The sequence below is a fragment of the Hippopotamus amphibius genome, chromosome 6 (assembly GCF_030028045.1).
Source record: "Hippopotamus amphibius kiboko isolate mHipAmp2 chromosome 6, mHipAmp2.hap2, whole genome shotgun sequence".
NCBI classification, from domain to species: domain Eukaryota; kingdom Metazoa; phylum Chordata; class Mammalia; order Artiodactyla; family Hippopotamidae; genus Hippopotamus; species Hippopotamus amphibius.
This window is the reverse complement of record NC_080191.1, coordinates 120,311,814-120,335,122: the sequence shown is the minus strand read 5'-3', so window position 1 is coordinate 120,335,122 and position 23,309 is coordinate 120,311,814. Positions and strand designations below refer to the sequence as shown.

At 39.6% G+C, this 23,309-nt stretch overlaps 1 protein-coding gene across 1 annotated transcript in view; it reads right to left on the bottom strand.

Annotated features, from left to right (window-relative positions):
• Positions 1–23,309, bottom strand: part of CLSTN2 (calsyntenin 2) — a 611,171-nt gene that overhangs the window by 358,385 nt on the left and 229,477 nt on the right. Inside the window, exon 2 of the mRNA XM_057738942.1 lies at positions 15,185–15,307. Coding sequence (XP_057594925.1) covers positions 15,185–15,307 — 123 coding nt within the window. The remainder of the gene's footprint in view (positions 1–15,184; positions 15,308–23,309) is intronic.

Here is a 23,309-nt window from a genome sequence, read left to right as displayed (position 1 = left end):
CATATTCAAGTAACTAACTGGAAGAGAGGACCAGGAAAACAGACATACAAAAAGACAGAGAGAGAACACAGAGAAAACAATAAATAAAATGGCAGACTTAAACCCTAAAAATGTCAACAATTACACTAAATGTAAATGGTATGAATATACCAATTAAAAGAAAAAGGTTGGGAGAGTAAATTAACCAAGAATCAATATATTGTCTATAGGAAACTTACTTCAAATATAATGAAAGAAGCAAACTGAAAGTAAAATAATAGAAAAATATATAGCATGCAAACATTAATCAAAGCAAAGCAAAGTGGCTATATTAATATCAGATAAAGTAAACTTAAGAACAAAAAAATTGCTAGAGACGGAGAGCGACACTTTATAATGATTAAGGGGGCAACCTGCCAAGAAGACATAGCAATTCTAAACTTGTATGCACTAGACAACAGAGCTGCAAAATATGTGAAGCAAAAACTGATAAAACTGAAAGGAAACATAGAGAAGTTCATAATTATAGTTGAAGCTTTCAACAGCCCTATCTCAACAATTGATGGAACTGGACAGAAAATCAGTTAGGATATAGAAAAAATCAACAACACTATCAACAAACAGGATCCAAATGACATTTTTAGAACACTTCATCTGACAACAGCAGAAATGTGTTCTTTTCAATTGCCCAGAGAACATATACAGAGATAGATCCTGAGCCATAAAACAAGCCTCAAAATTAAAAAAATAAAATAAAATCATACAAAGTATGCTCTCTGATCACAAAGGAATCAAAGTAGAAATCAACAACAGAAAGATAACAGAAAAATCTCCAAACATTTGGAAACTTAGCAACATATTTCTAAATAACTCATGGCTCAAAAAGGAGGTCTCAATGTAAATAAAACATACATTAAACTAAATAAAAATACAATACATCAAAATTTGTAAGGCACAAGTAAAGCAATGCTGAAAGGAAAATAGACAACATTTAATGCATACATTAGAAAAGAGAAAACATTGAAAATCAAGTCTGCAGTCTTACCTCAAAAGCCTAGCTAAAGAATAGCAAACTAAATCCAAACAAGTGGATGAAGGAAATGATAGAAACAAAATTAATGAAATAAAAAATAGAAAAATAGAGAAAAATTGAAATAAGGAGTTGGTTCTTCAAAAGAATCAATAAACTTGACAAACCTCTAGCAAGTCCAACAGAGAAAAAAGAGTAAAGACATAAATTTTCAATATCAAGAGTGAACTAGTATATATCATTACAGGTCCTTGCAGACATCAATAGATAAGAGAATACTAAAAACAACTCTACACACATACATCTGCAAACTTATATGAAATAGGCCAATTCCTTGAAAAACATAACCTATCATTACTCTGAAATAGATCATCTGAATAGCCTTATAACTAATAAAGAAATTTAATTTATAATTGTAAAACTCCCCAGAGAGCATTTTCACTGGAGGACACTACCAAACTTCTATAAAAGAATCACCACCAATGTTACACAATCTCTTCCACAAAATAAAAGGGAGGAAATATTTTCTGATTCATTTTATGAAGCTAGTATTACCCTGATACAAAACCAGATAATGGCAATACCAATGAAGATAATGACAGACTAATATCCCTCATCAATATGGGTGAAAAAATCCTGAATAAAATATTAGCAAATACAATTCAGCAACCTACAAGTAGAATTATACACTATGATTAAACAGGGTTTACTTTAGGGATGCAAGGTTGGTTTAATATATGAAAATCATTCAATGTTATCACCATATTAACAAACTAAAGAAAAAACACATTCATAACAATCAATACCAGAAAAAAAGGATTTGACAAAAATCAAAACCCATTTATGAAAAAACAAAAACTCTCAGAAACCTTGGAATAGAAATCTGCCTCAATTTGATAAGGAGAATCTACAAAACTCCTATAGGTTATATTATACTTATTGGTGAAAGAATGAATGCTTTCCCCTAAGATCTAAAATAAAGCAAGAAAATCTTCTCTCATTTCTAGTCAGTGCAGTAAGGCAATAAAAGGAAACAAAACTGTTCTAATTGCAGATGACATGATTGTCTATGTAGAAGTTCATCAAGGTTGTAGGACCTTGATGCATAAAACAAGCATAAAAAATATACAAAAGCAATTGCATTTCTATACATTGGCAATGAACATATGAACAACAAAATTAAAAATACAATACCATTTACAGTCACTATAAAAATGAAATATTTGGGTATAAATCTAACCAAACATGTGCAGGATTTATATGCCAGAAACTATACAACACTGATGAAGGAAATCAAAGGAAAGTGAAACAAATAGAGAAATATACCAGGTTCATGGATTGCAAGACCCAACTTGGTAAAGATGTCAATTTTCCCCAAATTGGTAAGCAAGTTTAACTCAATTCCTATCAAAATCTCAGCAGGATTTTTTGGTAGATGTAGACAAGATTATTCTAAAACTTATACAGAAAGTTAAAGGAACTGAAATAAGATAAACAATAAAAATAAACAGGGAATCATTTATTTACCCAATTTTAAGACTTACTACATACTTACAATGCTCAAGACCAAATAGTTTTGATGAAGCAATGGACATGCATATTAATGGAACAGAAGAGAGAACCCAGAAATAGACACACACAACCATGTCCACCTGATTTTTGACAAATGTACAAGAGCAATTCAATGGAGAAAGAAAACTTTTCAACAAGTGATTTGGAAGAAATTGTACATCCATGGGGGGAAAATTTCAACCAAAGTGTTTCATTTTATACAAAAATTAATTCATAATGAATTATGCATTTAGATATAAAATGTAAAACTATACAACTTTTAGGAAAACATGTCAGAGGGTATCTTTAGAATCTAGAGCTAGGCAAAGAGTTCTTAAGCTGGACACACAAAACACAATCCCTAGAATGAAAATTGGACTTCATGAAAATTTAAAACTTTTGCTCAGAGAAAGACCTTGTTAAGAGGATGAAAAGACAAGCTACACAGTGGGAGAAAATATTTACAAACCAGATATCTGACAAAGGACTAGTATTTAGAATATGTAAAGAGCTCTTAAAGCTCAATAGTAGAAACACAAACAATCCAATTAGAAAATGGACAAAAGACATGAAAAGACAATTCATGGAAGAAGACATACACACTACACATGGCAAATAAGGACAAGAAAAGATGTTCAATAGCATCAGCTATTAGAGAAATGCAAATTAAAAGCACAATGAAATAACACAACACACCTAACTGAATGACTATAATAACATAATAGTGATAACATCAAATGCCAGTGAGGTGCAGAGAAACTGAATCACTCATACACTGCTGGTGGGAAAATAAAATGGTGCAGCCACTCTGGAAGACAGCTTGGCAGTTTCTTAAAAAACTAAACATGCAATTGCCATACCACCAAGCAATTGTATTCCCTGACATTTATTCCAGAGAAGTGATGACTCACATTCACACAAAAATTTGTATACAAATGTTTATAGCAGCTTTATTCATAATAGCCTGAAACTGGAAGCAACCCAGATATCTTTCAGTGGGTGAAAGATTAAACAAACTGGTACATTTATCCCATCGAATACCACCTGGCAATGAAAAGGAAGGACTATTGATACAAGCAACTACCTGGATGGACTTCCAGAGAACAATGCTGAGTGAAAAAAAGCACCAACTCTAAAAGTTGCCTACTTTGTTATTCCACTATATAATATACTCAAAATGCAAAATTATTGAAATGGGAACAGAATCAGGGTTGCCAGGAGTTAAGGAGGGACTGGCTGGAGGAAGGTTGGTGTGGCTGTAAGAGGGCAACATGAAGGATCCTTGTGGTGATGGAAATGTTCTGTATCTTGACTATCAATGCCAATCTCCTGGTAGTGATATTGTATTATCTTTCCATGCAATTGTCACTGCGGGAAACTAGGTGAAGTGTACACAGGCTCTCTCTGTATTATTCCTTACAACTGCATGTAAAACTACCTTTACCTCAAAATAAAGAATTTAATTAAAAAAAAAAAAACTTAAAAAAAAATAGCCAGCACTGAGTAGCAGCTGCCTCTTCCCTTAGGTAATGTAATCCTCCACTAGGCACAAGGGGTCTCTCTGGATGATCACAGTTCCTTCTAGTCCAGATTCACCTGAGCCAGGTCTCTTCCTTCAGTGTTTCCATGGGTGTGGGTGTAGTGACCTGGTCAACACATCAGATGGGATGGCTTTTCTCCCAAGTACTCCAGAGGGCCACCAGGAGGCAGTTTTAGCCTCTGCAGTATATGACGTAGGCAGCATGATGAGACCCTATCCCTACTCCCATGCTTGTTTAGTAGTAGGTTGTAAGCCACTTGGTCCTTTCCACTCAAATCAGCAAATATTTACTGAGAATCTCTAAGCTGGATTGTGTGCCCAGACATAAGGATAAACAAGTCCACACCGGTATGAGGAGCAGACAATGAAAGACATTGCATGGAAAGTACAGCAGGATCTGGCTGAGCCCGGGAGCAAATCTGTCCAAAGCAATAAGAGAAGATGATAGGTCAGTTTATGCATATGATATAACATCACTCTGTCATTCATTCATTCCACAGACTTTCATTGAACACCTACTCAGTGCTAGCTGCCAGGAACACAAAATGGATTCCAGACACAGCTGCTCAAGACCAGTGAAGAGGCAGGCTCATGAACGTGATCACAGCCCAGTGTGGCAAGTGTTGTGGCAGAGGAGAGAACTGTGTGAGTTGGGGACCACGAGGATGCCGTTCAGAAGACAAAAGTCTGTTTCACATGATGCAGGAGTCCTGGTAGAGGGGTGGAGGTGTGATCATGATATGGGGCGTATGGAATTATACACGGCCCCTCTCACCACTCCCCTGCTATCTGGCTGCACACATCGGGTTGCATTTGGCTCAAGATCCTCTTTGTACATTAAGTTCAGACATTTCAAGTCATGTCTGATGGACTAGATGTGAGCATGAGAGGAGGGGTGAGTGGAGACACCCAGTGGAAACCAGACAGCAGGCAGGAATATCAAGAATATCTGAGCTTGTCAGAGAAAAGAGAAACGCTACAAATGAGAAAGAACTCAGACGGTAGAGGGTAGAATCAGCGGTGGAGACCTGAATGGAAGGTTATGGGCCACTGCACAGCGCTGGCCTGCACGAGAACCCATCCCACATACCTAGAGCTTGGGAGCACCCATCCATCTCTGGGAAGGGAGGCCAGAAAGAAGTGTAAACACTAAGGGTCCAAACAACACTTCTGTGGGAACCCTGAACAAGAGTGGCCCAGAAGAGGAGAAAGGCCATTTCCTCCCAGGCTGGGAGATAGGTGATGAGGGCGGGTGATGAAGCCCTATTAACGTGAGCCCATCAGCATCGTGGTGGACCCCTGAGGACAGCGTTGGAGAAACAAGCTTCCATAGGTGGGCAGTAATGGCGCACCCACAGGTGCAGGCTGAGATAGACTACACCCCAGATAGTATGGCCGGCCCAGGGCAGACACCACAGGCAATGGGGAATGGCACCAAGAAGGACGGCCCAAAGGTTGCCCAGGTGGAGGAACAGCAGAGGGCCAGGCAGCAGAGGGGCAGGCCGCTGTGAGTGTTATATCTGGCATCTTACCTCTTTAGGACTCTAAGAGAGAGACACAAAAAGGGAAATGGCCAAAGGGTGCTCTTGGACACTGGACTTGGGGCCAAAGAGTGTCATGTTTTCATCCTTGCAACCCTCAGCAAAATGGGCCAGGAGGGTGCTTTGCGGATATGCCTGTACTCTCCACATTGTTTTTTTCTCTTCCCTGACCCTGAAATGTTGCTATTAGTATCATTAATGTGCAGAAAGTACTCCTGCCACACTGGGATTCACCTTTCTACTAAAAAAAAGTACAAAGTACTGTATTTTAATAAAGTCCACAGCCACCCAAGCTGACCATTGCCAGGGATGTCATTTACCATGGCACTCAGCTGGAACTTAGATAAATAATAATAATTTTTTAAGTTTGTAGATCATATTGAACTTGGCTTAATAGGCCCTCTCTCCAAACCTCTGAAAGGATGGCTCATAAAAAACTAATTAGTTTATACAGACTGTCAAGGTTCATGGAGGACAGCTGGCCTTTGATGCCTCATCTGTGATTACAGGCAGCTACAAGATCATAAAATCAAGCTCTGAACTCACGCCAAGGTATTCAGTGATCTCACGCTGGACACTGCCAAAGCAGAACTGAACTACAAATGCCTGCCTGCACTCCTGTTCTTTGATTTGGAATCTCAAAACAAGCTAAGACATTTAGGACTTGCATTCATAGGCCCCTAATTCCTATTAAAGTAAAACCACTGGCCTTGCAAATCCATGTTCATAATTAATATTTGTGACGGGGTCTGATTCCAGGCCTATTCAATATGGCTACTGTCGTAAGCCGCAGAAATAGCTTCTAGAGAAGGGATTTGAATCAGTATTAACTTGTCTAAGCTTGGCTATTAAACAGTCCAATATGGACAGTTGGAGCTGGTTTTCAATTATCATTGATTTCACCATGGTGATCACTGGTTACGGCTTTTTAAGAGGATTTCTTCAGCATTTTCAAACTCTCAGTTCCTTCTTCTCCATGCTGTTTCCTAACTTTATTGGATTCTTTTCTCTCCTGTAGCTCAAACAATGCCTTGTGCCCTCAATATAACCAGGCTCCCATGGAGATGCCTGGCATACCATGTTTAAGCAATAGAACGTGATGGAGGAGAAATGAACAGTAGAATCTTTAAGATGAGATGGGCCATCTGAAACTTACCAAGGCAAAGATGCCACATGGCCTGCAACATGAGAGAAGTTAAAACCGACAACAGCAAAAGGCCACATGGCAGGGGACACACAGACAGACCGCTTTGGCAACATTGAGGGCCACTTTCAAGTGGACAAAGAAAGAAGACAATTAATAAGAAGAGAAAAGTAGAAGGATTTGTTACAGCTTAGAGAAAAAATTCAGGGCAAAGACCCCAAACTCATGGGCAGCAGAGAACCAGGGAAGCTCCTTATTCTCCCTTCAGCAGAACATTCCACCCTAGAAAGTGTGGCAGCAGAAGTGCTGTGTTCTCTTCTCAGCGAGGCCAGGGCTTTGTGGTCCAGGCTCCCGACACCCAAGGATGACGTAATGGCCCCTGTCTGTCCCAGTGGAGCTGAGATCTGCCTTCTGAGCTTCTTGGCCCTCAGCAGACAAGAGGGAGATGTAAAATGTGTGAAAGGGAAAAACTGGAGTGAATGCAGTGCCCGTGAAGGGATAACCAAGAAAGGACCCCATTATGCCCCCACCCCACATCAACCACTGTCAAGGCTGGCAACTACCAAGCTGGCAGAAGAGAACCAAGAAACAGAGAGGATCAACACTTTAATTCCAGAGCAATGGATACATCAGGCCTTTCTTTCCCCCACTGCCTGGAAAACCCCTCCAGCATCAGCAGAATCAGGAATATAGGTGTGGTCCAATAAACCTTGCTGCTTTGGGGGACTATAAATGGACCTTCTCATTGTCTCCCCCCCCCCAGCCCCCCCCGCCCCCCCAGCGATCACAAGCATCAACTTGATGAGATCTGGCTTATTTACTGGTTGTTGTGTCCTCACTCCTCAATTCTTTTTTCAGCTTTAAAATAACTTCTGTATTGTTCTCAAATCACATCTTGCCTACAGCTGGAAACCCTTAGATCACAGTCACTATAGTGAGGGAGAGACTCCGCCATAGGGATGGAGGCCTGAAGATGACAGAGATGGGACAGAGGACTCTGCCACAGGCTGCAGACAGGTGTGGGAGTCCTGTCCAGCCCTCACTTCTCCGCCTCATCTGAACCCTACCATCTGCTCGAAAATTGGGCAATCACAGATCACATCAGCAAAAACATTTGACAACACAGTCTCAATCTGTCACTGAAAATAGAACACATCTGTTCTTTTAACTCTCTATCTGTGAACTACAGCATAAACATAAAATCCTGACTCCTATGTTTATATAAGATAGGTATTTTAAGCAAAGTTTTTTAAATGGGAAAATCTTGTAAACAACTCAAATATACAAAACACAGTAGCATGGTTAAGTAAACCATGATATGGTTATATGATATATAATTATGCCTACACTTAAGTAGTATTTTTGAATATGTTTCAATCTGCTTGGAAAATGTTCTGTGAAAAGAAAAAAAAAACATAAAGACTCTGAACCATACATACTGTAATCCAAATTAATAAGAACTATGGGTCTAGACATGAATAAAAACAGTCTGGCAGGGTTTTATGAGTGTGGGTGTATTGTTTTATTCTTTATTCTTTTTAGTCATTTTCACATGTACTTGAATGAATAGATACTGGTCCACATCGTTCTGCTTCCTGTTTGTGCTAGATTCCAACCCTGTGAGGTCCAAGGCAATAGCCCACATTGTAGATTCTAGAGCTAAGTCTGAACCCGATTCTGTGCAGGGCCTGCTATGCTCTGACCTCTGGCTGAGGCCAAGTGCATACTCAGAAAGCAGGACGGGACACCAGCCTCTGGCCCTCAGGAATGACCCCCACACCAACCAACTTGGAATACAAAGGCACATCTACGGTAAGGCTGACATAGATGGCCCCTCTGCTGCCAGGACTAGAGATCAGAGAGCCGTGGGGGCGGGACAGACTGAAGATGCCTGTGTCCAGTGTGGGTGGTCCTGAGGTTGCTGGGTGGGGAAGTAAGGCCCAGACGTGGCTGTTTCGTGGTGTCCCATGTGGTACTCAGCCAAAGAGCTCTTTTTCATGGTTTTGGTCGCTGCCATAAACTATCTAAATACTTATTTATTGACATTTATCTTTAAATTGGGGTTTAAAAAACCTTCAATGAAATTATTGAAAAGGAAAAATGAAAAACCAGGAATACATGCCTCAAATAGAACATAACCTAAATAAAATACAACAGAATGTTATTAAAATTCTAGCATGATGCTGTTGCCTGTGGAGTGCTATGGAAAAGAGCTTGCTGCATCTTTGTGAAAAAAAAGAGATTAGCGAGTGTTTGAGAGATATTGAAGACATCCTGAGTCTCCCAAACAGCACCTTTCTCCTTGACATAATCAGGAAGATTCGAAAAAGAACTTAAAAGGGAATGACTCAGCATTGGATTCAACTTTATTTAACACTGTGTCCGGGTATCATGGAAATCTTCTACTGCCAGTGACATATGCCTCACATACTGGACAATTGGCAGAGGGGAAAGAAGTCTGGACTTGGAGTCTGAGGGTCTGGAATTGAGTGACAGGGTTGGTCTGTCCTTAGCTTGGTAACCTGGAACAGTTACTTAATTTCTCTAAGTCTCAATGTCCTTATTTGCAAAACAGAATCATAACAGCTGACATTCTACAGGGTTTGTGTGAGGCTGGGATATAATTTTGTGTGTATAGCAGCTGGCACAGATATGCGTGTGTGTACATGTGTGCATTTATAACAAAAGAACACACACCATTTGCAATTAATAGGTTACTCCACAGGGATAAACGACAGGTAGAATATAAGGACATTCATTTTCAACTAACATCTGCAAAGTTCCGTGTGATTCACTAACGACTTTCCCCTGCATTAGTTAACTGGTTGCCCCCACCCTGCCACGCAACCAAACAACCCAGGCAAACACAGCTTGATGGTGCAAGTGGGGGACTTTGCACCAAGCCTTTAGAACAAACTCCAAACTTGCTTTTCTCCTTTCCTTAACATCATCATCACAGCTTATGATCACCTCATTGTAATCGACCTAAAACGAGTAAAACGATCATGGCTTATTGATGATACGGAGAATCATTACTCTGACTGCTCTCATCACTACCATTGCTAGGATTATGAGAACTGTGATACACCGGACATCTCCTAGATGCCAGTGCGCTTGGCCCTTTGCGTTAGTATCTTATTTAATCCACATATTAACCCAGGAGTGGGTATTGTGTTTACCCCCATTTTAAATATATGGAAATTGCCCCTCAGAGGAGTTCGGTACATTATCCGAGACCATATAGCTGGTCCATGGTGCAGCCTAACTGTGAAACCATGTGTGTCTGGTCAGAGCCTGGGACTGTTCACAACCAGGATTCCTTTTGCACCATGAGACACCATCGCTGTACAACCCCCCAGGGAGGGTCTCTGCCCTCAGGTAGCCGTGGGGCCCAAAGCAAGAACAAGGGCTCTGGGTGGGTCCAAAGACAAGGAGGCAGATAGAGGGGCAGACACTGAGCAAGACAAGGAGGACCCATGGAGACAACCAGGGAGGAAAAAGCGCCTTCTGCTACAACCAGTTCATCAGACCAGGCCAAATCACGTCCCAGGCAATTTTCTGGGTAGCCTTCAGAGAGTCACCCAGGCTGAGAAGCCAGCCAATTATGCCTCATCATTCTCTGCATCCTGTCCTCAGAAAAGACAAGTCCAGACTGGCCCAATGTAGACAAATGAGCAGTTCTATTATCTCTGAAAGGCAATCTAATTCCCTTCAAATTTAAAAGTCTCTGCAGTTTCCTAACAGGCCTCAGTGGGGCTCATGTAGAAATTAATAAGTTCACGGTGGGTGTGCCCCGCTTGCTTTCATTATCAGGTTTTTTGCCATGCAGTGGACAGAATTTTCATTATGAGTCAAGGATTTTCCTGTACCTGATTCTCTAAGATCACGTCCACTGAGTTCAGACACGGGGTTGAGAACTGAGTCAGGTCTAATAGACTTGAGGGAGGTTTCATTGACTGGGAGGGAGCTCCTCTGCTAATCAGCTGGTGCAGGGATCAAACGGAAATATCACAGGGAAAGGGAACTCACAGAAAGGATGAAAGCCCCGACTCCCATCCCGGCCCCACAGCTGGCCTGCTCTGAGACACTGAGCAATCTTCTTGGGCTCCCTGTAAGTTAGTGACCCCTCTGTGAGAGGAGAAGAGGAAGGAGGAAGGATCATGAAAAGGAAACTCCAGTTTATGAAACCTACTATCTTATGAGTCATTGCAACATGCAAACTAGACATTCTTTAAATTTAATCAAAGCAACCACCCTGGAACATTTATGTATTTATTCCGCAGGTGAAAAGGGGGAGACTACTGTAATTGGTGGTTCCATCTTATTCCCATGAAACCACACCATTAGAATGAGACATACAGGGTCAGGGAATGAGAGATTTGTGTGAATGTGACAGTAAACAGACACAACTTTTCTGGAAAGCAATTTAACACATTTCAGAACTTTAAAATATTTGACCAATTAATTCTAATTCCTAAATCCACTCAAATGATAGACTCAGAAGTGTAGACACATATTGTAATAAAAAAGACTTGAAACAGACAAATTGCCCATCATCTCACACCAGGCAGAATGCCCATCATCTCACACCAGTCAGAATGGCCATCATCAAAAAGTCTACAAATAATAAATGCTGGAGATGGTGTGGAGAAAAGGGAACCCCTGTGTACTGTTGATGGGAATGTATTACCAGTTGGTGAACCCACCATGGAAAACGCTATGGAGGTTCCTCAAAAAAATTAAAAATTGAACTACCACATGATCCAGCAATCTCACTTCTGGGTATATATCCTAAGGAAATGAAATCAGGGTCTTGAAGAAATATCTGCACTCCCACGTTCATTGCAAGTATTGTTTACAATAGCCAATATATGGAAACTACCTGTCTGTCAATGGATGGATGAATGAAGAAGATATGTATAGACATTATTCAGCCATGAGAAAGAAGGAGATCCTGCCATTTGTGACAATTATGGATGGAGCTTGAGGGCAGTGTGCTAAGTGAAATAAGTCAGACAGAGAATGATAAATACTGTATGATATCACTTACATGTGGAATCCAAAAAAGCTGAACTCATACAAACAGAGAGTAGAATGGTGGTTAAAAGGGGTCGGGGGTGGGGAAATAGGGAGATGTCAGTCAAAGGGTACAGGCTTGGTGATTGATGGTGATTATAGTTAATAATATTGTATTATTGATGTATACTTGAAAATTGCTATGACAGTAGACCTTAAATACTCTCACCACAAAAAGAAGTGGTAATTATGTGAGGTGATGGATATGTTAGTTAACACTACGTGGTGGTAATCATTTTGCACCATATAAGTGTATCAAGGCAACACGTTGTATGCTGTAAACTTACGCAATGTTATATGTCAATTATATCTCAAGGAAGCTGGAAAAAATAAAAGAATGGTAAACTACAGAATATTCATTGAGTCAGAAGTGAAGTTGCAGCCATTTAATGAATTGCAGAAGAGTATTTAATGAAATGGTGTATGTTCATTAGTTTGGTAGGAAAAATAAGCATATGAAGTGTGAACAATTTTTGGATTAAAACAGAGTAGAAAAATGACTGGAAGGAAATACACTAAAATGTTAACAGAGGCTGTCCCTGGGTGAAAGAAGTTTTTATATTTTCTACGATAAACACATTATTGTCACAATCGGGAGATATACAATAAAAGCTATTTTATATCCCTGAATTTTGCATTTATTCACAAAATTCAATCTTGATTCTTATTTAAATGAATGATATTTTATGTAGGAAATTTTTCTTAAAAATTTTTTTAAAGGGGGGAATCTCAGGAGAAATAAGACAGAGCAAAAGTGATATGGATGGAACCATCCCCCCATAAGCTTACAGCTCATCTCATTGGCTAAGCTGGAAATAAAGACCACTGGGATGAGGGTGGAAAAACTGACACACAATACCAGAGCCGTTGATAAGGGGGGACCAGAAGCTGCAGTTGACTTTGAGAAGTGATGGAGCTGGCAGATATGAATTTTTCAATTTTATGAGAATGATAGGGATCTGAAATAAATCTCTAGTATTTTCTTTTTAAGAGAAATGTGTTAAAACAAACGCCTGCAGCATGGATGGATGGTTTGTGCCTCTGTCCTGTCTTAGAGCCGATAATAAATAACCCTGAGAAGAACAGCTTTGGCCATTCCAAAAAGCATCTTTACTTTTTACTCCTAAGAGCTTGGAAGATTATAGTTGGATGCATTAAGCTAGATTTTTTTAAATGCAGCTGCAAATATCAGGAGAAGTGTAGAGATTGTCTTCCGATGGAAATAACTGCTCAGGGCTTCGAAGAAACCTTAGTTTCAAGAGGTGTCAGAAAACCCGTGGTCATATCTGATGGTCCTAATTCAGCTTCAAGTTTAAAAGTACTGGATGGATTTAGAATTGAAGGAAATCCTTTGGTTAATCTTCAAGTGAAACAATTAATTGTCCTTGAGGCTGACAACCAAGGAAGGTAAGTAATTGTTTGTAAACCCAAACTTTCAAATACCAGATTTGTTTGAATTTTTTTTTCTTCCATTTTGGTCTTTACATTAGAGAGTTTATAACTTTACTGTAGAACAGCCTGTTCAACAACCTCAGCTTCCTGGTTCACTGTTGGATGAGAACAGGGCAACACTAAGGCAGATAGAATGAATAATCAGACACATTCCTCACCTTTTAACGTGTTAGCCTCACTGCACTACCATGACTTAACAGCATCCATTTACTTCCCATTTAATCCGTCATTCGTTTCCTCTCTTATGTCTCAAAGAGGGGTCACACACTTGAATGGAAAGATGAATAAGGGACCAGTGCATGCTCCGTCTAACGAGGGAAGCCGCAGCTCAGCTCTGCATTTCAGATCTGATTCATCAAGACAAACCGGAATCCTGCAGTTTTATGCAAAATTTCCCAACTGCTAAATGTTGTCTCTATTTCATTTTTTAAAGCACACAGTGTGTGCCAATCCAAACATTCGTATGACCCCAACATTTTTGCTAGTGTTTGTTCTAAACTCTTATTTCCAGGGTGTGAGAATTGCTGATTAACCACAATATAGTTATGTCCAAGAAGCGGATGAGCTGGAACATTCCCAGGCTGGCAAAGACGGTCTGGGGAGGGCACCTCATCTTTTGTGGAAAAGACCGCATGGGATTTACCCGGCCAAGTGGCGTTTGGTTGAGCTGGGACTTCTGAGGATGGCTGGAAGATGTATGGCAGTGTCCCAACTCTAAACAGCATGGAAGTCACAGTTAGGTACCCTTGGCAGTTATCACTCTACATAAAATAAAGATGAAGCCTTCTTCTGAGAGTCTAGAGTATCTCTCCCATGCTCTGCAAGAATGCTTATGGGTTTGTCTTCACATAAGGCTGAATTTCCCCATTTAACTCACCCCTCACTCCTTATTTTATAATATTCTGTAATGGAAAAAAGGCCTTCACAGAGCTTATCTCTTAGAAGTGCGAAAGAGCCAATTTTTTCCTGCCCAAGTAGCTCATAATGTAACAGACAAACTGTCAGAGAAAATAGACTTCATCATGGTGAAGACCTCAGCCTGGCACCCATCTATCATAAAGCAATCTTCTAGAAATCTTGAAAACCTTCATTAAATTTCCTGTCTTGCTCCTGACAGTTATAAAATGTTAGCAATATCACTCACGATGTAGGCATCCTCAGAAATTCTTTGTCCAACCCCTCCTCCTGCCATCACCCATCCCCTTTTCTTTGCCAAAATCTGTGGAAACATGAGACATAGCCATCTTCTTCACACACCCCTCCTGGGACCTGGCCCTTACAGGAGGTTAGAGGAGGAAGCTGGCTTGATGACTATGAGAAGCCTCTCTAGCCACAAGCTGCAAGGGCAAGATGGCTCTGCCTCCAGATTCCTCCTCCAAAAGCCACACCCATTTTGAAGCTCAGGGGCACGACCCTGTCCTACCCTTAGCAAATAACTCCCGATCCTTTTTTCTTTCCTTTTTCTCTTGTCAGTCTACCAAGTTATAAGTCTTCATCTGTTCACGATATGCGGGTAGAGGGGACAGTGCGTCACACATCTTTTCATGCCTATGGGTCATCTTTCTAGAAGGAAGATTACCCTACAGGCCTTGCTGGCCCAACTTTTCCAACTCCAGGGACCACTTAAGCAATATACCATCTCTCCGAAGAAGAAAATATAAGGATCTTGCATTGGAAGTGACACCAAGGAGAAAAACCATAAGGATATATAGAATCCACACCAAGAATCAGAAGCAGCATACAGCTTTGCAAGCACAAGTTGATTTGCGAGAGGCACAGGTAGTGACAAGACAAATAAAGCCCAAGCCTGGGCTTCGTGGAGGTTTCCCGACGCATCTCCCAAATGAGCGGAGCCCAACCCATCATCTCACCTGCAAAAGGAACCGGTGCATCTTTATCCAGGGCGACCAGCGGTGGGTCCAAAATGACCGTGTCGTTGTTCTCCGTTATGACCCCATGATACGAAGTCTCGATCCATGGTTTGTGCTTGTTCACTGGAAAACAATAGAAACAATAAAACAAAAAGATTGACTTTTAAGACCATCATTTGAATAACTGATCCATAATAATATTATGAATATTGCCAAAATCCCAAAATTTCTATTTCTAGATGCCCAGTATAGATATTTTAAAAAAATTGATCGAAAGCTTTAATTCTCAAATGCTACTATCTATTCATAGATTTTTCAGAGTTAAAGTCCATTATCAATCAACAAACTAGCAGATTACAATTGCGTGCTGGAATTTCTGACCTCAACATTATCCGATCCATCATTAGGAGCTGTTACTGAATTTTATATACGTATATATGGATAAGCACCAACAAATGTGTAAAGATACAACAAACATTTGAACATTTTCTGATCAAAGATTGAGTCTCTCTAAATGGTCTAAATTATATAGTATTTTAAGTTGCTTTTCAATAATTTGACCAGCTGAATGATATACTATATAATGTACAATTAATGCATTTAAAATACATATCAAATATATGTTACTAGTTGAGGTGTGTCCCCCTCAAAAAAACTGGATTGGGTTCCTAATCTCCAGTATCTTGGAATGTGACCTTACTTGAAGATAGCGTCTTTATAGAGGTAATCAAGTTAAAATGAGGTTATTCGGGTGGGCCTTAATCCAAAATGACTAGTATCCTTATAAAAGGGGAAATTTGGACACAGGGACAGATGCACACAGGGAGAACGCCATGTGAAGAGTGAAGCTGTGCTGCCACAAGCCAAGGAACTACCATAGTCTACAAGAGAGACCTTTAGAGCAAATATGTTCCTGCTGACAATTTGATTTCAGACTTTTGACCTCCAGAACTGTGAGACAATGAATTTCTGTTGTTCTAAGCCACCCAGTCTGTGGTACTTTGTTATGAGCAAGTGAATACAGGGTAAGTTAAAGTCGATCAGTATTAAGACTTGTACCCGGATTGGTGTAAGAGTCCAATGTGAGAATCTTATCCAGTGAATATCCTGTTTCTGCTAATTCCATCCCCTGGATTTGTCTCTGGCCCAGCTCTCTCATGTGAATAGCTGCCATGGCATCCTGACTTGTCTTCCAGTAAGAAGTCTTGTCCCACTCCAATCAATTCTTGACATTGGCATTGAGAGTGATCTTTCTAAAGTATTAATCTAATTCCTCAACTGGGAGCTCCTTGGCTTGTCCTTTTATCCCCGGAAGGAGTCTGGGTGCAGAGTAGCTGCTTTAGAAACAAAATAACAGATTAGAGGGAGCCCCAGAATAATCAAAGATGTCCTGATGCCAATCCTCACACCCCACTTCACAGTTTGAAAAGGTGTTATCACATATGTAATGTTTCCCCCAGCAACCTGAGAGATAGGTGTGATAATTATGAAAATGACAGAAACTACTTTCACAAGGTGTGACTTTCCAAGATGGCTACAGGGTTAATAACTAACGATTGTGCAAACCCAAAACTCTTTCCTACATCCTGATATCCAAAAAGTGTACACACACACACACACACACACACACACTCACATCATAATATATGTAATACACATTACACTATATAACCCACATTATAATATATAATATATAATATATAATATATAATATATAATATATAATATATAATATATAATATATAATATATAATATATAATATATAATATATACACAATGCATATTACATATTGTTTCAGTAGCCGTGGCGAAGCAAGAGCTTATAAAGATTTGAGAACAGCTCTGTTGCAGTGGCTCTGTCCCCTTCCTACTCCATTATGCTTTAAGTGGTCAGTTAAGAGCTGTTCCAGGATTGGTGATAGGCTCAACCTGGGCCACCGTTTTCCCTTTGTCACCCATTCCATAGCAACAGTGAACTCACTGAGGGGAAGTTTAGTGGGGCAGGGACATATTGCGTTACTATTCTCAGGTCTCAGCCTCTGAGACCTATTTCTGATGGCTGAATCAAGCCCAGGGCAGACAGCTCCTCTGCCTAGAGCAGGTCTTAATGGGACATCAGGTTTATCCATGCTCACGTGTTGGCATTCAAACCGATGCTTCGTTATGGACCCTGGAAGAATTACAGCCACTCTGGGTTGTCCCCACGCTCCTTTGCTCTTTTATTAGCCATCAACACAAATGCAGTGTAAATAATTTGCAACTGTTGGGAAAAATAATTAATCTTTTTTTTCCTTTAATTAAACCTAGGGGCCTATTCATTAGCAATGTGTACAGAAGATACACCAGGAGCTCACGCACTGTTTCAGATTCAGGTTCCACTTGGCTCAGTGGCAGACAATGGGATCTAGAGTCACAGTGGCTGGGCTGAAGCCCTGGTTTAGCCACTTCAGAGCTGATCCAGTGCAAGTCAGTTGGCCATTCAGCATCTCAACTCCCTCAGCTGTAAAATGGGGAAGATGACACCGCTCATAGGGTTGTCATGTCATTCAGATGTCCTGGGCTGGGCACATAGCCCCTGACCTTTCATTACCCCCCTTCTCTCTGGGCAGTGACAGTGTCTGCAGGAAAGGTGCTTTGCAGACCCTGAATTAAAGCGCTGAGATTTCTCCCTCATTAGTGAGGATTCTCCTCTCTATCCCTGCTACAGTTAGTTGAGTACCTACCACATATTAGGCATTGTACATACATTAATTAATCCTCACAACAACCCCTCTAGATGAGACTTCGTATCTTGTTGTGCAGGTGAGAGGGGTTTAAATGCTCCCATTTTGGAAAATAAGAAGGTTCACATTCCTAAAATTCCTTCATTTCTCTCCCACTATCTAACTTCCTTCAGATCTATCTCGACTTTTGCTTTGTCAAGGTTGATAAACATTTGTACTTTGATGAGTAACCCAAATGAAATCTTCTTTGCTTTGTGTATAGATCAAATCCTCAGGGTTGCAAACCAACAACTTAAGTTGACATTATTTTGACCATGAGGATACCATTCATGGCTGAGCCAAGTATTACACAAGGATTACTTTTCCTTCTTAGTGGTCCAACCAACATTCCAAGAACACCATTGCTTGTATTCAGACTAACTGGATTCTTAATTCATTCATTCCAGCAAATGGCTGAGTCATCCTCCATTTTAACTTGCATTATATTTGGAACCAGCCTCCTTCATTTTTTTTTAACTTTTTATTTTATATTGGAGTATAGTTGATTAACAATGTTGTGTTAGTTTCAAGTGTACAGCAAAGTGATTCAGTTATACATATACCTGTATCTGTTCTTTTTCAAATTCTTTTCCCATTTAGGTTGTTACATAGTAATATTGAGCAGAGTTCTGTGTGCTATATAGTAGTTCCTTGTTGGTTATCTATTTTTTTTTCCAGCTCCTTATTGGACTATAATTGCTTTACACTGTTGTGTCAGTTTCTGCTGTACAACAAAGTGAATCAGCTGTATTTATACATATATCCCCATATCCCCTCCCTCTTGAGCCTCCCTCCCACCCTCCCTATCCCACCCCTCTAGGAAGAATAAAGACTCAGACTAGAGAACAAGGGACTTGAGGACACGGTTTGTGTGTGTGTGTTTGGGGGGGGGGGGGCGGGGCTGAGACAAAGTGAGAGAGTAGCATTAACATATATACACTACCAAATGTAAATTACATAGCTAGTGGGAAGCTGCTGCATAACACAGGGAGATCAGCTGGATGATCTGATAGGTGGTTATCTATTTTAAATACAGCAGTGTGTACATGTATATCCCAAACGCCCTAACTATCCCTCCTCCCCCAACCCTTCTTCCCCCACCCCGTAACCATAAGTTCCTTCTCTAAGTCTGTGAGTCTGTTTCTGTTTTCTAAATAAATTTGTTTCATTCTTTTTAGATTCTGCATATAAGCAATTTCATATCATTTATTTTTTGTTTTCTGAATTTAATGATTGCCTTTTTATTTCTGTTGATTATTGAAACAAAGAACTTCTTCCCCACATCCCAACAATATTATAGTTTTTAATCTTTCCATCTATTGCTCATTCTTCATTTGTAAAATGGAGACACTTACTATATAGGAATATTGTGAAAACTGCGTGATCATTTAGGCAAATCTAGTACCCCTGACATGACTAAGCATTCAAATACTCTTAAGTCCCCCTAACTAGTCTCATACTTCTGAGTGGTTCAATTATAATTTTACGCTCTCAGAGGTATTTAGCCCACCTTCATTCATTTGGCAGATATCTATGGAGAGCTTAAAATGTGCAAAAACTGTCTAAACATTGGTGGTAAAATGGGAGAAAGTGTCCCTGAAAAAAGCATTTGACAAAATTCAATATCCACTCATAATTAAATCTATCAGCAAATGAGGAATAGAAGGAAATTTCCTCACTCAAATAAAGAACTTTTATAAAAACCTATAGCTAACACCATACTTAATGATTAAAAGAGTGAATGTTTTCCCACTCAGGTTCAAAATGAAAAAGTAAAGTTGTCTTTATTCTCAGAGAACATGTTTTCAGAATATGAAGCAGATTCTATAGAATCTACAAAAGTGCTACTAAAACTAATAAATAAGTTTAGGAAAGTCACAGTATAGAAAGTCAATCTATAAAAATAATTGTATTTCTATGTATTAGAAATAAACAATTGGAAATTTAAATTTAAAAATAAATAAATAAATAAATAAATGAATGAATATATTAATATAATAGCATCAAAAAGTGAAACATTTATGAATGACTTTCACAAAATATCTGCAAGATCTGTAAATTCTCTAAGATATCCTGAGAGAATTTAACGAAGACCTGGAGAGGTCTTAATGGAGAGATAGACAATGTTTGTGATTTGGTAGACTCGATATAGTTAAGATGTAAATTTTCCCCTAATTGATCTATAAGTGTCAATGCAACCCAAGTCAAAATAATAACAGAATTTTTTAAATGGTTAAGCTAATTCTAAAATTTATATGAAAAACAAAAAACAAAAACAAAAACCTGATATAGCCAAACAATTTTGGAAAAAAAAAAGAGCAAAGTTAGAGGACTTACACTACTTGATTTTAAGACTTATTATAAAGCTACTCTAATCAAGACAGTGTGATACTAGCATAAAGTTAGACATATAGATCAATAGAAAGAATGAAGAGTACAGAAATAGACACACATACATATGGTCAATTTCTGACAAAGTTTCCCAGATAATTCAGTGGGGGAAAAGACAGTCCTTTCATTAAATGTTGCTTTGAATATCCATATGCGAAAAAAAAAAAAATGAACTTCAATCCTACTACACATCATACACAAAAATTGTCTCTAAATAGATTAGGATCTTAAATGTAGGAGTTAGAATTACAAAACCTTTAAAAGAAAGTATAGGGGCTTCCTAGGTGGCGCAGTGGTTAAGAATCCGCCTGCCAATGCAGAGGTCACAGGTTCGATCCCAGCTCCAGGAAGATCCCACATGCCGTGGAGCAACTAAGCCCGTGTGCCAAAAAAAAAAAAAAAAAAAAAAAAAAAAAGTATAGGAAAACCCTCCTGAGTGTCCTTGGTTTAGACAAAGACTTATCAGAAGGAACAAAAACAAGTATGAATCATAAAAGATAAAATTGATTCATCAAACTTTACAAAAATTATAAATTTCTATTCTTGGAAAACAATTTTAAGAAAATATTTTTAAAATCACAGACTAGAAGAAATATTAAATAAGCATATCTCATGGACTTGTATCCAAAATTTGTAAAGAACTCTTATGACACAAAAATAAGACAAATAATATTTTTTAAAAAGGCAAAAATTTGAATGCATTTGTCACCAGAGTAAATATATGAACAGCAAATAAGAACAAGAAAAGATGTTCAACAGTAATAGTAATCAGAAATACATAAATTAAAGCCACTATTGAATATCATTAGAATGGTGAAAATAAGATTGACAATACCAAGTTCTGATGAAGATGTGAAGCAACAGAAATTCATCCATTGCTGGTAAGAATGTAAGATAATAGTCACTTTGGAAACAGTTTAGCAACTTCTTATAAAACGGCTCAGCAATTCCATTCCTAGGATTTACCCAAGAGAAATGAAAACATAAATTACACAAAAACCCTTGTAGGTAAATGTTCATAGACTCTTTTTTCAGAACAGTGCCAAAGTGGAAACTAAAATGGCCATCAACTAGTGAATGGATAAACAAATTGCAATATAACCGTACAATGAACACCTACTCAGCACTGAAAAGAAATCAACGACTGATCCATACAACAAAATGGATGAATCTCCAAAGAAAGAAGTCAGACACAAAAGACTACATGCTGTTTGATGCCATTCATATAACATTCTAGAAAATGCCGAAGTATAAGGATAGATAACAGATCAGTAATTGCTAGAGTCTGCTTGCAAAAGGGCACAGGGGAACTTTCTGGGATGATGGAACTGCTCTGTAGCTTGATTGTGGTGACGGTTACACCTCTACGTGCCTTTGTTGAAACTTACCAATCAGTACATTTAAAAAGAGTGAATTCTATTGTGTGTAAATTATACTTCAGTAAATGTGAGATAAAAACAAAGTCCTTATCCTCAAGGGACTCTCAAACTAGAAAGTGATCCATGATACCAGTATAGTAAGCGGTAGGTATGAAGAGGGAAAGCAGAGTGCTGTGGAAAGAGAGAGAAGAAACGCTCACCCTGTCACGGTAATCCAGGATCACCTCCTGCAGAAAGCAGACTAAGTCATGAGCAGTAAGAATTAAGCAGGGACACAGGATATTGAGGGTCCCAGGCACTGGTCAAAGCACCTGCTACACCATGGGGGGATTGTGAATAGTTACATTCGGTTGGAGACCATAGTTTGGAGGGCAAGGCCAGCCAAGAGGCTGGACAGATGGATATCATCTACATCACCCAGAGCTTATTGGCTTGTACAGAATCATCCAGGAACCACTTCCAAACTCTGGCTTCAAGAGACACTGGAGAACCATCTCCTTTGCAGAAAGAAGCAATAGGTATTGATGCTGGTGGCTTGGCAGTAATTTCCTATTTAATCTCTTCCCTTCCCTGACAAATGTTTTGCCTTTTTGTTCCAGTAGACCGAAGCCAGTCAGCACATGCTTTGCTCCATTTGGCTGTAACTTCAGAACTGACTTTTCATCAGTTCCTCACAAGATTATGTCCCCGATTGCTATACAACTCCTCTTGAGGCTGAATTCTGCCATATCATGCCCCCTTAGGAACTGCTTCCTGCCTCTATCTGGTCTGCTTTCCATGACGTTTCAGCATCTGGAAAATGCCTGCATCTTTGCACTCATATAGAGGAAATGCCAGTGTGATATTTCTGCTCCATTTATATAGGGAAGTGAGGTCTTGCCCCGCAATGCGCCTTTAACTAGAGTACAGATGCACCCTCAGAACATGCCTCAGCTCTCATCTCTCTGCTTCCACCTATGGAAAACTACATTGACACTCAATCCAAGCAGCAGAGCCAAGTGGCTGATGATTCACCCTTTGAATCTTTCTACTTACATCTTACAGTTGACCCTCTGGCCACTGCTACCTCCTTAATCCTCAGGATTCCAATACTTCTCCCTGGGTAAAAGTGAACTGTGAGTGAAAACATACCACACTGATTGCAAAATCCTCCAGTGAGGTTAACTACATCCTAGGAAACAGGTCACTCCAGTGACTGTCAGACTGTTCTCTTGCCTGGCCATGCTCAGTTTCCCCTTCTAACTCCATCCCCTGGTAGAATGGCCTAGACCAGGGCAGACATCTAACATCTGGGGGAATCCATGGGTGGAATAGCCTGGGCCAATTGGTTGGATCTTTAAACGTTCATTTAAGAGGCCAAAAAACTATAATGTGTTTGGCGATGGGCACTTGCGGTGAAAATTCATAAGGAATTGGGGCTGGCATTCACGCAGTAATCACCCAACCCAACATTTAGAGGCAGATGGAAAGCTATTAAAATCTGAGAAAGCTAATCAGCCAGGAGATAGAGGATTTGAGAGCCGACATAACAGAGAGAAGAGAAGCACCCCGAGCAGCTGCAGAAGATGTAGAGACGGCCCCCCACTCCCACT